The 16273-nt window shown below is 41.3% G+C and overlaps 3 protein-coding genes across 6 annotated transcripts; 2 read left to right on the top strand and 1 right to left on the bottom strand.

Annotated features, from left to right (window-relative positions):
- Positions 1-511: 511 nt before the first annotated feature.
- Positions 512-3498, top strand: klhl41a (kelch-like family member 41a). Its single transcript, XM_041056475.1, has 6 exons — positions 512-1660; positions 1744-1901; positions 1997-2104; positions 2202-2387; positions 2966-3112; positions 3226-3498. Exons 1-6 carry the CDS (start codon positions 575-577, stop codon positions 3335-3337), a joined length of 1797 nt encoding a protein of 598 aa, XP_040912409.1. The 5' UTR covers positions 512-574; the 3' UTR covers positions 3338-3498.
- Positions 3499-3781: 283 nt separating this feature from the next.
- Positions 3782-9073, bottom strand: fastkd1 (FAST kinase domains 1). 2 transcript variants are annotated; one of them, XM_041056457.1, is made up of 15 exons: positions 8771-9073; positions 8132-8643; positions 7974-8042; positions 7560-7685; positions 7086-7484; positions 6874-6984; positions 6421-6552; positions 5853-6339; positions 5656-5770; positions 5444-5572; positions 5172-5303; positions 4958-5068; positions 4450-4594; positions 4232-4346; positions 3782-4114 (listed from the first exon to the last, which is right to left on the bottom strand). In XM_041056457.1, the coding sequence occupies exons 2-15, from the start codon at positions 8464-8466 to the stop codon at positions 4019-4021; spliced, it is 2502 nt and encodes an 833-aa protein (XP_040912391.1). In that variant the 5' UTR covers positions 8467-8643; positions 8771-9073; the 3' UTR covers positions 3782-4018. The 2 variants fall into 2 exon arrangements, 1 of the variants encoding a protein (XP_040912391.1); XR_005895345.1 differs by lacking the exon at positions 3782-4114 and having other exon boundaries at positions 4962-5068.
- Positions 9074-9595: 522 nt separating this feature from the next.
- ppig (peptidylprolyl isomerase G (cyclophilin G)) lies at positions 9596-14498 on the top strand. Of its 3 annotated transcripts, none has more exons than XM_041056466.1 (13): positions 9596-9713; positions 10244-10312; positions 10853-10927; positions 11021-11128; positions 11284-11328; positions 11417-11504; positions 11630-11659; positions 11764-11903; positions 12005-12182; positions 12290-12475; positions 12572-12662; positions 12827-12966; positions 13306-14498. In XM_041056466.1, the coding sequence occupies exons 2-13, from the start codon at positions 10252-10254 to the stop codon at positions 14300-14302; spliced, it is 2139 nt and encodes a 712-aa protein (XP_040912400.1). In that variant the 5' UTR covers positions 9596-9713; positions 10244-10251; the 3' UTR covers positions 14303-14498. The 3 variants fall into 3 exon arrangements, with proteins under 3 accessions (XP_040912400.1, XP_040912401.1, XP_040912399.1); XM_041056467.1 differs by having other exon boundaries at positions 9611-10143; XM_041056465.1 differs by having other exon boundaries at positions 9611-10312.
- Positions 14499-16273: the final 1775 nt, after the last annotated feature.

Here is a 16273-nt window from a genome sequence, read left to right as displayed (position 1 = left end):
CCTGTCTACTTGTTAGGTAATCCCCCTGTGGATGTACTCACACACAAATACTGAATTACACACAGTACAGAAAGAGTCATTACTATCAGTGAATTGTGACTCACTCACTCCACACAAGTAGATGTCCCTAGAATACACGATTACGGTAAATGTCGGCCCTATATGTTATCACATACAGTAGAGCAGAAAAGGTCCTGCCATTGTGTTAAGTTTTTTGTGTTTTTATTATGTCCTTTGCTGCGTTTCCTATAGGAATATATTGTCACCATATTAGATAGACAGGATTAAATAAAACAAAAAGATCAGAGGTTATTTCTGTGTGTCCGTACAACAATGTTGTTACTAATCACTTGGGTGACAAGTCTCCGCAGTTGTTTTTACTGTGTGACAGCTGTGTGAGCTCTCCGATTTGGCCAACCTGAATTCTTCCTGGATGGGGTGGTTGGCTATATTTAGAGGGGCACAGATAAATTGAAGTGGCTTCAGACCTGACTGCCTATAGTTCTCTGTCTTCACCAGCTGGGACAGTCAGTCGAGAACTGCCTCACATTCACCCACTTCCTGTCCTAAAACAATGGACCCACAAGGCTTGAGAGAAGATCTGCGTCTCTTTCAGAGCACTTTGCTGCAGGATGGACTCAAAGAGCTTCTGAATGAGAATAAATTGATTGACTGTATCCTGAAGGTTGGAGACAGAAGTATCCCCTGTCATCGGCTCATTCTGGCGGCATGTAGTCCCTATTTCCGGGAGCTTTACTTCTCAGAGGACGGCAAGGAAGTGGACAAAACAGAGGTTTCTCTGGAGAATCTGGACCCCAACATTATGGAGGCGATTGTGAATTACATGTACTCAGCAGAGATTGACATCAATGACAACAATGTGCAGGATATTTTGGCTGTTGCCAATCGTTTCCAGATCCCTTCCGTGTTCACAGTTTGTGTGAATTATCTGCAGAAGAAGCTGTCGAAGAAAAACTGCCTTGCCATCTACAGGCTGGGACTGATGCTGAGCTGCGCCAGACTGGCAATGGCAGCTCGAGATTACATTGCGGATCGGTTTGAGGCCATAGCCAAGGATGAGGATTTCTTAGAGCTTGCTCCACCTGAACTCTTTGCTATTATTGGAGCGGATGCACTGAATGTAGAAAAAGAGGAGGTGGTGTTTGAGTTGCTCATGAGGTGGATCAGGAAAGACAAAGAGAAACGCATGAAATCTTTTGAAGAGGCCTTCGATTGCATTCGTTTCCGTTTACTCCCAGAGAAGTACTTCAAGGAGAAGGTGGAGAAAGATGAGCTCATCAAGGCTAATCCTGAGCTTCTGAAGAAACTCAAGGTCATCAAGGAAGCCTTTGCAGGGAAGCTGCCAGAGAAGAAAAAGGGACAAGATAATGAGGAAGGAGAGGAGGGCAGTTTGCCTGGCTACCTGAACGATAACCGCAGATTTGGCATGTTTGCCAAAGACATGGTGTTGATGATCAATGACACTGCTGCTGTTGCCTATGACGGCCAGGAAAATGAATGTTTTCTTGCTGCAATGGCTGAGCAGATCCCCCGAAACCATGTCAGTTTGACATCAAAGAAGAACAATCTCTATGTGTTGGGAGGACTCTTTGTTGATGAAGAGGACAAAGAAAACCCGTTGCAATGTTACTTTTACCAGGTAGGAAACATTTTTTGTTTGCATCAACTTTAAATTCAAGAAAATGAACTTCCTCACTTTGTTTTTAAAACTGTGTCTTTCAGTTGGATAGTCTTGCCTCTGAATGGATTGCTCTGCCACCGATGCCCTCCCCCAGGTGTCTCTTCGCCATGGGGGAATTTGAAAATCTCATCTTTGCCGTAGCAGGAAAAGATTTACAGACCAACGAGTCACATGACAGTGTTATGTGCTACGACACTGAGTAAGCCCAGCACATCAGCCAGCTGGATGTTAGCTGAAAGCATTGATGTGTATCCACTGTTGACATATTCTTTGTAACTTAATTTACCCTTTCAGCAAAATGAAATGGACTGAGACAAAAAAGTTGCCATTGAAAATCCACGGCCACTGTGTGGTCTCTGAGAACGGGCTGGTGTACTGTATTGGAGGCAAAACAGATGACAAGTAAGACTACAATAGCAGAACATTTCATATAAAGCTGAAATATGATTTTCACAGCACATTAACCCTTCTTGGGAATCATTTTGTTTCACTGGTAAAGTAAAACAATCAACAAGACGTTTGCATACAACCACAAGAGGTCTGAGTGGAAGGAGGTGGCTTCCATGAAGACACCCAGATCGATGTTTGGAGCAGTTATCCACAATGGGAGGATTATTGTGGCTGGAGGAATCAATGAAGAAGGCCTCACAGCTGCATGTGAAGCATATGACTTTGGAACCAACAAGTATGTGCTTTTATTGTTATAATTATTATAGGCCCTTTAAACCTACAAAGGGTTTTTTAGTATAACAGTTCAAATCAGTTTCAGTGAAATATTTATGAGATGTTTTTGCTGGCTTTGATGTGGAGAGTTCACCAAGTGTTTTGCCCTTCTCAATTAGCCTTTCATTCACCCACTTACAAACACAGTCACACACTGTTGATGGACTAACCATCAGGGGCAATTTGAGGTTCAGTGTTTTGTCTAAGGGGATTTTGACAGGAAGAGCTGGGGATTAAACCGCCAACCCTGTTATTAGTTGACAACCTGCTCTACCTCCTGAGCCAGATAGCTCAGCCACAAAATTAGAGAAAAGTCAGAAAAAATAAGCATGATTTGTGAAACTGGAAAAAAAGTTTTCTTTGCTTTAATTGTCTTGTGACTCTTCCCCAGTGTATCTTAACACTCTTTGTGAGATCTGGAGCCCACAAATCCATAATGAGGCTAAAAAGTCACGGAACTCTTGCTGAGATTTTTAAGGACCAGAGGAATAAACACTGTAGAGATATCATGTTAATACAGCTGAGTGCACTTTGTTGCAGGTGGTCACCCTTCACAGAGTTTCCCCAGGAAAGGAGTTCAGTCAACCTGGTCACCTGTGGGGGGCTGCTATACGCTGTAGGGGGATTCGCCATGGTGGAGAACGAGAACAAAGAGTGTGCACCTAGTGAAATCACTGACATCTGGCAGTATGTGTTGATTTTGTTGCAGTATATTTTATATCGCAGTAAATAACACAATTTTGGCGACTTTCTTTCTCTTGACTGTGTAATACAGTGACATGTTTTAACTTCCTTACCAGGTATGAAGACGACAAGAAACAGTGGACTGGTATGATCAGAGAGATGCGTTATGCGGCTGGAGCCTCCTGCGTGTCCATGCGCCTGAACACAGCCAAAATGCCAAAACTGTAACAACATTCAGTTTACTGCTGTAGGAGAGAGTATTATGTACATGCTCTTGTTTAGTAGCTCATTGTTGTCATTTATCATTTTAACATATCAGACACGTCCCCTTTGCCTTTACTGAGTTTTTTTTAATGGTTTGCATAGAAATAAACATCATCTTCTGTGAATGTTCTACGTCCATTCAGCTACAATGTGTAGTTTGTGTTCTAACACAGATTACAAAATACTGGAGTACACTCCTAAGGACCCGCATCCTTGTGAAAGCCTTTAACTTTTTTAACTTTACCTTGACTCCAGGTGAAGCACATCTTATACGAGTGTCACACTTTTTTTTGTGCGTAGAGGTCAGATAGGAGTAAAGTCATACCATAAACCTTAAAAATACTACATTATCTACAACAAAAATACTCCATTATATTATTAGATATGTACAAAACAGACAAGAATGCTTCACATTTTATTTTTTTAAAAAGTTGTTTAATACAAAAGCACATACTACACAATCTTTCTTTAACATGAATGAGGTAGATTCATGTCAATTTTAGGCTCAATGACAAAAAAATAAGGAGCACTTGAAAATTAGCATACTTTATTAAAACTCTCACTCTGCCAAGAATTTCTTCAAACCCAGGCTGAAAGCTCAGTGTTCAATGTAACATTCCTTTCATTATTCAGTAAATAAGGCCTTCACGAGGAAGGCTCTCCAAATATTTTCTTCTTTAGATATTCCTTCCAGGCATCCTGTGTTGAAAGCTCCATAGAGTTCCATTCAAAGTGAGGGATCTGTAATAAAAAAAACACACTTTTTTTTTCACTGTCTCAGTGTTTGATACATTACATTGACATGTGATAAAATGTACAGTGCTACATGCAATGTCAGCTTGAATTGTGTCTTCTCACCTGAACAACACGGTATCCCAGAATTTCAAGGTGTCTTTTTCTCATCAAGGCATCACCTTTCATATGATGAGAATTTTTACAGAAGGATTTTGAATCAAGAAAGTCCACAGCAACTCTGAAAGATGAGTAAAAACAGAAGTGTCAAAAACATACTTCATTTCTGAGTGCTCTGATTATTCAGCTTCAATATTCAGGCTGTATTCTGTGTATGTCCCTACCGCTGAGCTCCGGGTGGCAGCTCATCCTCGATGTTTTCCAGCGAACTCGCCCCCCAGTGAACTTTTCCTCTCTCTGAGATCTGCAGCGTGCTCGGACTGCTGTAAGGCTGCGGCTTCAGGTGTTTGTCCAGAATGCATTCGAAGCCTGAAAGTTCAAAACATGGTCACATTACACATCTATCTTAGGAATATTCACTCCATTTCCCGTTCACTTCTGTTGAAGCCCGTAGGAAGGACGAATTCAAGCCTGTGTTTCCAAGTACGGACAAATTTCATTCAACAGAAATGCAATGAAAAAATACTTTAGGACTTACCTTAAGGAGATAGAAACTGAAATTGATGCTTTTATGAACTGAATTCATACATTGAAAGTACAAGAGCGAACCACTGTATGAGCTATTTTTTCCCCCTCAGGTTCAAAAACGTTTTCAGATCTTACTAGAATATGTGAGATAAAATATCAAATCAATGTTTAATACTGAGATGGAAATCATCCAATATCACTCACCTACAGTGTAAAAATATGGAGTGACAACTGCTACTCGGACACAGTTAATGCCACCAAGAACTTCACCCAGCATTTTGTGGATTTGCTGCTGCACAGGACTAATACCATTCCCTGAAAAAAAAAAACCATTTTGATAAGCAGTCGAAGGTATGAATTAATCTGAAATCAAACTTCTAACCCATCAACACCAGAAAAAATTGGTGAAACTCGTTACCTTTCTTTTGCAGCTGCTGGCAGTAGCGCTCATGAAACCAAGGCACCTGGAACTCAGGACACTCGAGACACACGGCGCGATTGAGCTCCATGAGGCGCAGGCGGGTCCGCATGTTGAGGGCATCAGCTACAGCTGTAAGACGTCGTGTGAACAGTTACATTAGTCTTATTCCACAAGAATGAAGTGCTTACATCTCAAGATGGATATTTTGCCACAGATGCATAAGGACAAGTGTTTTTTTAAATATAGTTTTATACCAAATGGACACATACTTTCTAGTTGGGAATCCAGCTTTCCCAGAAAGTCGATACTGAAGATTTCTCTGACCAGCTCCTCAGGAAAACAGTCAGCCACAGCCAAGGAGTATGCCAGGAGAACCAGCAGATGTGGTTCAAAGGAGCCTACAAACACATGGAGAGATGGTGTTAGAGTGAGCATAAAATAAAATTTTTTTTAAAGGTTTGTAAACTGACTATTCACTTACTGATATGAGGAATGAAGTGCTGAATACAAACATCATACAACTCGTCTGCTTGTGCAGGATCGTAGTTCAGGACAGAAAAGGGTAGCAGGGTGGCATATGTTGATGAGTAGTGAATCTTAAAAATGATACAGGAAAAATACAGTTAATATATAATCAGTTATTTCAGACTTTACATCCTATGATGTCTCTTAAAGCACCTTGTCGATGTCTTTAATGGCCACAGTGGCAATCCGGTCCATCAGAGGAGGGCAGAAATGATTCATCCTGGTTAAGAACAAGGCTAGCTCCGGCACATTGGTCCAGTTTATTTGGTCCATCATCCTCTGCAGTGTGACCATCGACTCTTCGAGCAGCATTTCTTCAAACCACTCCCCTGAAACGTACTTGAGCTCCTCCAGCACCAAGTCCAGCCGGTCAGCTGTTCGTAGCCTCTCCTGGCCGCAGCGGTTCAGATTCTGTAGCAGACGGACGTACTTACTGGGAGTGCTGTGGCGGTAGGATGAATCGTTCCGTACCCACTTGGCAATAGCAAAAGAAATGGTGTTGAGGTCATTGAGATTGCACTGCGTCATCACTGCCTCTACCCGAGAGGTCACGGCCTCGTCGAGCTGCGGGCCGGGCAGCATGGACAGAACACGAGTCAGCATGGTCACCTCGTACGGGAGGACGCTGCTCTGCAGAAAGCTGCAAGATAAAGGATCATCAGTCTATATTTTATTCAAAGTGTGGAGCAGAAATGGCTCCTTAGCTCAAATAAACACTTACTTGACCAAAATGTTTCTTAGTTTAGTGAAGAGTTCAGGGTTCTGGTAGTGCAACAGATAAAGGGCTTGGGTTATTCTGGCCACCTCCACTGGTTTGTAGACATCAAGGTTCCTCTGAATTACTGATGCAATTCTGGAAAATAATTCAGAATATTTAATAGATTTTTGAGAGTTTTTTTTTTTTTTTAATCAGTGGAGATTTGTTTTGTTTTGTCTTTTTGTTTTTCCATAAAATACACAATATTATTATAAGGATTTTTTTTTTAATGTGAAGATATAGCCTGAGTGGGAGGTTTTACACTTTAAAAATAAACTTGTCGGAGTTCTTTGGTGGGCAAACTATGTAATGGAGACACAGTTTTAAATGAAAGGAGGGTGCCAATATATCTACAATATTACTGTATTTTGGCTCCATAAGCTATGCGGGTGCTATATGGCAGAGATATGAACTCACTTGTTCAGTAAGCTAAGGTTCCTGCTCTGAATCTCTTCTAGTGCCTCAGCTACAGCCAGAGCCTGCTGTGCACTGAGCTCATCCGCCAACAGGAAGGCAGTGTTCTCCAACCTAATAGGAATTAAACCACAAAGCAGACCAGTGAGACTCGTGGAGTGCGGTGAAGGATTGGACTTCTACTTGTGTATCACTCCACTAATAATGATACAAACCCTTCTCTGATCTCTGGACTGGCCATGGGAGCCAGAGCAACAAACAGTTTAGGGAAGGAGAGAGGATCAGTGCTTGAGTCAATTAGTTCTATCAGCCTTTGTTTAGCAGCCAATCTGAAGTCACAGTTGTTGAACTGCAGGCACTGATACAGTCCCAAGATTATGCCTATATTTTCTGCGTCCAGCCTGGGAACGTTGCTCAAGAGGATCTGGTTGCATTTGTCCAGCAGAGGCCGGTGGCTGTACTTGATGTTGCGCAGGAACTGCACCACTCTCCTAGGGTTGTTGTAGGTTGAGGGGTTATTGGTGTCCAGGAGCTGATCGACCCTGCTAATTAAGGCATCCCGCAGCCGGGGAGACACCAGGGACGATGTGCTTATCATCAGCACAGTTAAGACCCTGGGAAAACAACGCCAGAGAGTAAATACAAGATACCAGATGCTTAAATTTGATCATATTTGACTGATGACCAACCTGGCATCATCAATAGACGACAGCCTCTGATCCACAACACTGGTGATGTGGCCCATTAGGGGACTGTGTTGAAGGTTCTGATCAATTAGACAAATGGCAAACTTGGATAGGGACGCCATGGGTAATCTGAAAAAGTTCACACGTGTAACATCTCATTACTGTTGAAACAATTAGATGATTAATCCATAGATCTAATATCAGAGTCAGAGTTCAGGACTGTTGGCTGGAACAACAAGACATTTGACCATGTCACTTTTGGGCTTAGAGAAATAATGATGGATAATTTTCACTATTTTTTGGCAAGAATATAATTGCTGGATTAATCAATAATGAAAAGAATTAGTAAGTTGAGCCATAAACTTATTACCTAAAAACAAACATTAAAAATAACAAAATTATGTAATGCAATCATACCTCTCTAGTCTTAGCCATGCTTCTGAAACCAACTGCTGAACAAGAGAGTCATGTGGATCCACATTCAGCCTACAAGAGATAACACAGTATATTGTCTTTACAAGTTTATAATTCAAATACATATTCTTTATGCTAAAAGTGTCTGTATTTCAATGTACCTGAGGAAACTGTAAAGCATGTCCACCAACATGAAATCATCCATAAGAGTAATTTTGTTCTCAGCCAAAACCCGGAGAGTCAAGAACTGTGGGTGACTCTTGATGAGGTCCACAGTCCTGAGCAGCTGAGGCGTCTCTTTCTGAAACTGCCACAGCATCCCCACAGCATAGCTAACATGGCTCACTGTGAGCTTGGCCTTGTTCTTGCCCACCACATCAAACACCTGGTCTTCAGCCGAGCAAACCCGCAGCTGCTCCAGAACCTGGTCTCGGTTCACTGTCCCCCCATGAAGGAGCCGACGAAGGCAGGAATTCACACACCGGAGCCGAAACATAATAACAGTCCAGGGCTCAGGCTAAGTATGGACTGAGGTCTTCATTGTACCAACACAGTGTCCACTATCCACCTCAATGTCAAACTAACAAGCAGGTTCAGCCAACTGGTATCACAGCCACCAATTTACAGTCTGGAGGTGCTAGATGTTAGGTGCTCCTTTGGGGATCTCTATTAACTAAGAAAAACAAAACACACATGTTTTTAAAGGTGCATCACAACTTCTGACATTATGCCTGATTCTACTGCATCAAAAAGCAAACACTTGACATGTCAGTGAACGCAGCTCAGAGTTACATGCTGACCTCAGGTTCAGAGGATTTCATCGCTCAAAAAAACAGCCCCACTGAGAGATTTCCTGTGACTTTCCTTTGGTGTACCATTAGACTGAAGTGTGCTGCCAGTAGCTCAGTTCAGTTTTCTAACGCGATGTTCACGTGGATGAAGAAACAATCACCTGAAATGACTGAGATGAGCAGACTACCTCTGCTAACCCAATTCTTAGCTAGATTTCTACAGATTATATAGATTTAAACATTATGTATCTGACAACAGTATAACACTGTCACTAAAATCGCTCATTCAAAGTCAAAAGTACCTAGCATGTATGTTAAATTGTCTCACTTCCGTAGCCAGTGACATAATGAAGTTGGAGGATTTTGAAACCCCGGGTTTTGTCCTTCAGGCAGCAGTTCATTCGCCGCTCAAGGGAGTGTAGGCAACCTGTTCCTATGAGTGCTTTATTAAACTGCATTTGTTTGTTACCAGATACTGATTAGATGAGAGCCAGACCTTTTCCCACCACAAACCTCACCACCTCAAAAACATAAGGAAGATTCGTGTTTATGCAAAACGCCCCTGTTATTCCATACGAAATAGGTATGAGGGAAGAAATTATACTTGTAGATAAGAAACCACAATCCTGAGATTTTGTTGACATCGATGAAATATGAAGAGAATAATGTTTCAGACAGAGGTAGGGTCACTGAATTATTAAATGGGCGATGTTACTGATTTGAGCAGAGTGAGAGAAAGTTGTGCCTGACAGGTAAGTTTCAGGGCACAGAGTCTCTCAGACCTCTCGCGCTGCGTGCTCCGCTGCGTTGAGTGGCGCACGAGCCTCGACATAACGTTGACGTCCCTGCCGCGCCATCTTTAGAAACACTGAGCTCTACAGTGAATGAAACTTCATTTTCGTCGTTTGTTAAGAGCCGTTCTCTGTATGGAGTGATACCCTCGGCTTTCCAGGTGATGTGGTTTCACATTATCAACGTCTTAGCGACACATGTATGTAGTTAATGCCCCGAAACGGTTGGTGTTGTGTAGGAGGACCCCCCTTGCATGTAATGTGCCTGAGGCTAGGTGAGCTAATGCTAACGCCAGGCCTAACGTTGGATAGATACTGCTGTGAAATCGTAACAGTACAATACAGACTGCAAGTGTGTAAATGCGGACATTTGTAAGACTTTAAATGTGTCGCTACTTAGCTAACATTAGCTTACGATTAAAAAACAGGCATCTTCTCGCCTAATTTTGTTTATAATCCAGTCGTGTCGTTTCTCTTGTTTATCCTATATATCGAAAGAGAAGCGATTTACGGTCAGCACTTTCATCACTTCTTTTTGGTTCATATGGTTTTCGGTAGCATTTAAAGAAGTCGTTCAGCTGGTCAGACCCGGTAGGTGTGCAAGACTTGCAGCCTATTCCGCTTGTTACATCCCACTCTCACTTATCTCTGTTTGCTCCGTTTCTCTCACCTGCATGTGTTTGATCTGTAGAGGTGATCATGGGGATCAAGGTTCAGCGTCCTCGGTGCTTCCTTGACATCGGAATCAGTAATGTGCTCGGTAAGAAACAAACCTCAGCTCTCTGCCTACTTTCTGATACATTCAGACAGCGAAGAGTTAACTGGGAAAATATTTCTAACGCTAACGCAGTCTAATATGGCAGCCTTGCAATACATCCTAAGTGCATGAGGGTTGTAATAGTAATTTTTTGTTGAAGCTGTTGAGGAGAGTTTTGATTCACAGCATGTTAATTTGAGAGTTTGCAGTGGCTTTGTTGAATTATATCGTTTGCTTTAATATTTAGTCTGCCCTTATAGCTAGTAACAAAACATTGCAAATGTCCCTCAGTTTAATGCAGTACAATATAGCACCACAAACCGCAGCCTTCACAATGACCACAAAATTGGATCAGTACCCTCCTAATTAGTTTAAATGAGACCTGAACATTATACCCACCGAGAAGGTAGGATTTATTGCAGGGATCTTGTGTTAGACTGCGTTAGTTTTAGCTGGATGTACCTAATGCATTGACAGCTGAGTGTAGTGATTCACCGTAATTTAAGATAAAGAAAATTATTCTAACCCAGTGTCTCCTCACAGTCGGCAGAGTTGTGGTGGAGTTGTTTTCAGACATCTGTCCCAAAACATGTGAAAACTTCAGATGCCTCTGCACAGGTGAATAATTAATTTCCTCCTGAAGAATATGCCTGCAGACTTTTTTCTTGGCATGCTTTAACATTGATATTTACTGTTGTTTCATTGTTCCAGGTGAGAAAGGCATTGGTAAAGGAACTCAGAAACCCTTGCACTACAAAGGATGCCTGTTCCATCGAATAGTAAAAGACTTCATGATTCAAGGAGGAGACTTCAGTGAAGGTGAGTCAATAAAGGTTGAAGGTTGTGAATGGTGTACTTAGCCTAGAACTGTATCCAGATGGTGTCAGCGTCTTATAATGAAAGCACAAACAAAGCTGGAGTTTCATAACCCTCAAAATCTCTTTGCCTGGGTTATTTGCTCTTTGACATTTTAGGCAATGGAAGAGGAGGCGAATCCATCTATGGAGGCTTTTTTGAAGGTAAAGAGGCCACTGTCAGAGCGGTCAGTTCTTATCCAAACCGACGTTGGCTTCAAGATGGCAGTACAATCTTATCCTTTTCCCCCAGATGAAAGCTTTGCTGTTAAACACAACAAGGAGTACCTGCTGTCTATGGCCAATAGGGGCAAAGATACTAATGGATCCCAGTTTTTCATGTAAGCACTCTATGTGTTTTATATTATTTATCTGATTTATAATCAGTTCACTCTGTCGTCCCTAAGCCTTCTAAATAATCATGCCCTTTTTTTTTTTTCTTGAATGGTATGCTGTGACACTTCAGAACAACAAAGCCCTCACCGCATCTGGACGGGTAATTGCTGCTTGATTGTATTCTGAAAATCCAATTACTTGCATAGTGCACTGTGTACCAAATATATCTCCGAGCTCAAGCTTATCACCACTTTATTTTCTCAGTGTCCATGTGGTTTTTGGTCATGTGATCTCTGGCCAAGAGGTTGTTCAAACCATGGAGAACCAGAAAACGGATCCTAACAGCAGACCATATGCTGACGTGAAAGTTTTGAATTGTGGAGAGCTAGTCCCTAAATCTAAAGGTTTGTTTGTGCTAAGTATTTTCAAAATGAGTTTTAAAACTTCAAGTTCTGTCTTATTTTCTTCTGCTATTGTGCTTGTAATATTCTATAAATATTTGCAGCAAAGAGGGATGAAAAAAAGAGAGAGCGGGCCTCCTCCAGTTCCAGCAGTAGCTCCAGCAACTCTGAAAGCTCCTCAGATTCCTCCTCTGACTCTGAAGAATCAGAGAAAGAATCCAAGAAGCGGAAAAAGAAGGCAAAAAAGCAAAAAAAGAAACAGCAGAAGAAGGACAAGAAGAGGTAACTTATTTCATTTTCACATTTTCACTGCACTTTCTTTGTGCTTGCACTTTCTGCCGTGTAAACAGTACCTAGTGTCTTTATTCTGAGCCGCAATGCTTTGCTAGGTCAGAACCAGAAAGTGCTGAAGAGAAAGAACAAGAGGAGCTGGTTACATCTACGGTACGCCCTGAAGAAATACCGCCCATCCCAGAAAACCGATTCCTCATGAGGAGAAGTCCCCAGTCAATCCAGAAATCGAAGGAGGAGGCTGAAAAGGATCAGAGAAATAAAGAGGAAAGGCCAAGAGAGAGGTTAGTTTGTTTGACCAGAATTTATTGTCTAATTTGTCCTCTTTGCCATGTTTAGTTGCCACCATCAATTAATTAATTTATTTTTTACTCTCTCAGTTCTGGCACAACATATAATTCTCAGTCAGCATATCACAGAAGGCTGGTGATGACACGATCCGGTAGGAAAATAAAAGGCAGAGGTCCGAGGGTAAGTGGACTGCAAGAGTGAGAAGCTAAAAATTTGTCATCATTCATTTTGTGTGTACTGAGACTGGATTATGTCAAGATTTCTGTCTGGACCAATGTTAATTCCAGTCTGTTTAAAGTCTGTGGAGAACAGAAGTCAATGGTTTTGTCGTTTCCCCCATTCAGAGATACCGAACTCCGTCACGCTCACGTTCAAGGTCCAGAGATCGTTTTCGCCGTAGTGAAACTCCTCCACATTGGCGTCAGGAGCTGCAGCGACAGAGGATGAGGGCAGTCACTGGAGAGCGCTGGATTAAGGGTGACAGGTAAGATGCCTTGACTTTGACTTATCAAAAGGATGTTTGTCTGTAATGATGACTGTCTGTTTATCAGTTGTACCAGCTGTCTGGTTCTTGGATGGGCAACATCAGTTGTGAAATACAAAGGCCATTGCTATACATTTATACTTTAAATCTAATCGATTTCATTAAACTGTGATAATATTTAATGAAAATGTATTATTTAAGAAAATAACTATGTTTTCTGAAATATACATTTTCCCATTGTTGATTGCCTAATGTTGCCTGATATCAATAGTTGGGTTCTGTCAGTAATTTTTGCTCTTCACTGTTTTTTTTGTTTGCTTTTTTCTTTTTTTTTAACAGAGGTGACATGAATGAGGGCAAGGATGAGGCTGCTAAAGCTCAAATAAGAGAGAAACGGGCCTCCAGCACTAAGCATGAAAAAACAGCTGAGGGTAAAAAAGACAAGAAATCTCGGTCACATAGATCCAAAAGCAAAGAAGAGGATGATGTAGAAAAGGATGAGAAGCATGGCAAACACAAGGCAAAGAAACGAGATCGATCTCAAAGTCGCAGTAAAAGCAGAGAAAAGAGTAGAAGGTCAAAAAGCAGAGACAAGGGTCACAAGCACAAAAGTGACGACAGGAGAGGTCGCTCCAGGAGCAAAGACCGAAGTGTTAATAAGAAAGAAAAGGAATCAGAATCTGATCACAATAAAGATAGAAATAAGGGCCATGAGTCTGACAAAAAGCATAAGGAGGATTCAAAAGGAAGAAACGGTGAGAGAACTAGGACAAAGTCAAAAAGCAAAGAAAGATCAACCACAAAAGATGGGCGCAGGTCAAGTAGCAGAAACAGGGATAGAGCTGGAACTGCAGCTTTGAAAGACAAAGAAGAAAAGAGAGAAAAAGACAGAGAGAGGGGCAGGGAACGCAGCAGGAGTCAGGAAAGGCGACGCAACAGTGAGAGGGAGAATAAAAGGCGGGGAACGTCCAGGGATAAGGAGCGCCGAACCAGAAGTCCAGACAGAAATAAGACCAGAGACTTGCACAGAAGCAGGCGCTCCAGAAGTAAGAGTGATAAGAGAGACCATAGCAAAGATCGATCATCTCATAGAAAAGACAAAGACAGAGAATCTGCCAACCAAAAGAAAAGACGTAGCAGCAGTTCTGAGAGTGATAGAAATGTGAAAAGGAAGAGTCAGAAGAGCCCAGATTCCAAAAGAAGAGCAAAGAGTACCTCCAGATCCAAAGACAGAAGAAGTCCAGCCAGACTGAGACCTGATAGTACAAAAGGCAAAGAGAGGAACGACAGCAAGAGGAATAAATCCAGCTCAGGCTCCAGCTCTGACAGTGACTGAGCCTGAGTGATGGTATCCAAAAGGAACAGTTAAAGATTTCCGAAGTTTTTTTTCCATGTTGTTTTATACCCACCACACATGTAGTGTGCAGCACCAGCTTTCTGTATAGAGTAGGAGATATTCATGGTCCTCATTCAGGGCAAAAAAAAAAACAAAAAAAACAAACACTTCTCAGTTCAGCCAAAGCCAACATGAGTAGAAAAGTGACACACAGATGGAGGCCATGCTTGAAAGGAGAAAAGCGGTCAACAAAACAACTGTAAACATTTCATATGACTACTCAAACCTGCAGTTACAAACTCTGTGCATCATGTGTTCTTTGGCTGAACTCTGGACTTGTGGCACTGAATGGGGATTGTGGATTTGTTCCCTGTTAGTTGTGTAGCACTCTTGATGGGTGGCTGATGCTGTGTGGCCAGTTTAGAGAAGAGGATTTGTGACTGAAAAAGAAACTCGCCCACAGTGGTGTGTACTGCATCAGCAGTGACTATAAAAGTACCAGGTTTTCTTTCAGTTGTATATGACCAGAGAAAGCTGGTTTGATTCGACAGTGTTTTGCTTTTTTGTTTTTAATTCTCAATTCTTTAAAGGTAAATTATATTTTGGCTTAACAGTGGCTCCAATTTCAGACTGTAAAATAAAATAAAAGATTTCACTACAACAGATCCTCTCCTTTTTCCCCAGAGGACATTTTCTACTGAAATTTGTTTTAATATTATTTTACTCAGTTGGTTTTGGGGATAAAGACCACTTCCAAATTTGGCAAAAGTCTGATGTTAACCTGACAAGTTACTTTTACTACAACAATCAGTCTGGAAGAGAGCGCTCATAATTTCTTGCATGCATGTTTATCCCTGTCATTGTTGAAATATGTGCATCCCTGAATTTTTTCTTTTGTACATCCACAACCTTACTGTAATCCTGTTTGTTAACGAGTTTTGAGATACCTCTGGATTGTTTTTTTTTTTTGTTTTTTTTTTTTCTCGAGTTTCTTGTTTGTTTCTGAAAGAAGAAATATCACTGTCATGCTGTAAGTACAACATAAAGTCAATTTGTATAAACTGTTTTGTGGAAGTTGGTTTTAAGAAGAACTCGCCTACAGTGTAGAATGAATTAAAATGCTCAATTTGGACTTTAATTGGTTGTTTTAATATTCTTTAATATTCTTTTGTTTTTACACACTTGAAACGTTTAAGCTCTGATATAGTATTTTTACAGGAGACTCGCCTTCGCTTTAAGGATCACAGTAGGCTGCATTGCTCTTGGGTGAGTCAAATCTTCCACTCAAACTTTAATTCAAAGGCAAGAGGACTCGCCATTTTAGTTAGCCATAATGTACAGTTCTCATCCACTAATGTCATATCTGATTAAAAATGGCCGTTATCTGATAGTTACTGGTACCCTAATGCAAAATAACTTGCCCCGAACTTGTATATGCATCAGTTCTATTGATGAGTTCCTTTCTTTAAATCAGAATGACTCCACTTTGTATTCTTTGTTATGGGAGACACTTAAATCTTATCTTAGGGGACAAATTATTTCTTACTCTGTCTTTTCCAATAAAAGACTCAATGCTAGGCTTAATGAGCTTACATCTCATGTTAACTTAAGAGGCTGAGCGCTTGTCACTACATTGTCGTGGCTCATATTATGAACATGGCAACAAGGCAAGTCGTTTACTGGCACACCAACTACAGCAACAGGCCACTAAAACGCTTATTGCATTATTACTACAGATCCCTTGGAGATTAATTCATTGATCCTGATACTGCCAAGCAATCAGACTCCCCACTTTCTCCTGCAGGAGTATCAAATTCAATTAAAGCTATGCCATATAATAAAGCCCCCAGCCTGGACAGGTTTCCGATTGAATTTTTAAAAAAAATGTTTATTGGAAAACTGGCACCACTACTTTTATCCATGTTCGAGTCCTTGGAATACGGTTCTTTACCTCCAACTCTGACACAAGCC

The sequence above is a fragment of the Toxotes jaculatrix genome, chromosome 15, assembly GCF_017976425.1.
Source record: "Toxotes jaculatrix isolate fToxJac2 chromosome 15, fToxJac2.pri, whole genome shotgun sequence".
NCBI lineage: Eukaryota > Metazoa > Chordata > Actinopteri > Toxotidae > Toxotes > Toxotes jaculatrix.
The sequence above is the reverse complement of the archived record's forward strand: the minus strand, read 5'-3'. Positions and strand labels throughout refer to the sequence as shown.

Coding starts and splice junctions, on each gene's coding strand:
- fastkd1 (XM_041056457.1), bottom strand. CDS start 8,466: ATGTTTCGGCTCCGGTGTGTGAATTCCTGCCTTCGTCGGCTCCTTCAT. Junction 6,340..6,420: donor CTAAGAAACATTTTGGTCAA/GTAAGTGTTTAT, acceptor TTTATCTTGCAG/CTTTCTGCAGAGCAGCGTCC. Junction 4,115..4,231: donor TGGGATACCGTGTTGTTCAG/GTGAGAAGACAC, acceptor TTTTTATTACAG/ATCCCTCACTTTGAATGGAA.
- klhl41a (XM_041056475.1), top strand. CDS start 575: ATGGACCCACAAGGCTTGAGAGAAGATCTGCGTCTCTTTCAGAGCACT. Junction 1,661..1,743: donor TGCAATGTTACTTTTACCAG/GTAGGAAACATT, acceptor TGTGTCTTTCAG/TTGGATAGTCTTGCCTCTGA. Junction 2,105..2,201: donor GGAGGCAAAACAGATGACAA/GTAAGACTACAA, acceptor TCACTGGTAAAG/TAAAACAATCAACAAGACGT.
- ppig (XM_041056466.1), top strand. CDS start 10,252: ATGGGGATCAAGGTTCAGCGTCCTCGGTGCTTCCTTGACATCGGAATC. Junction 10,928..11,020: donor CTTCAGATGCCTCTGCACAG/GTGAATAATTAA, acceptor TCATTGTTCCAG/GTGAGAAAGGCATTGGTAAA. Junction 12,663..12,826: donor TAAAAGGCAGAGGTCCGAGG/GTAAGTGGACTG, acceptor TCCCCCATTCAG/AGATACCGAACTCCGTCACG.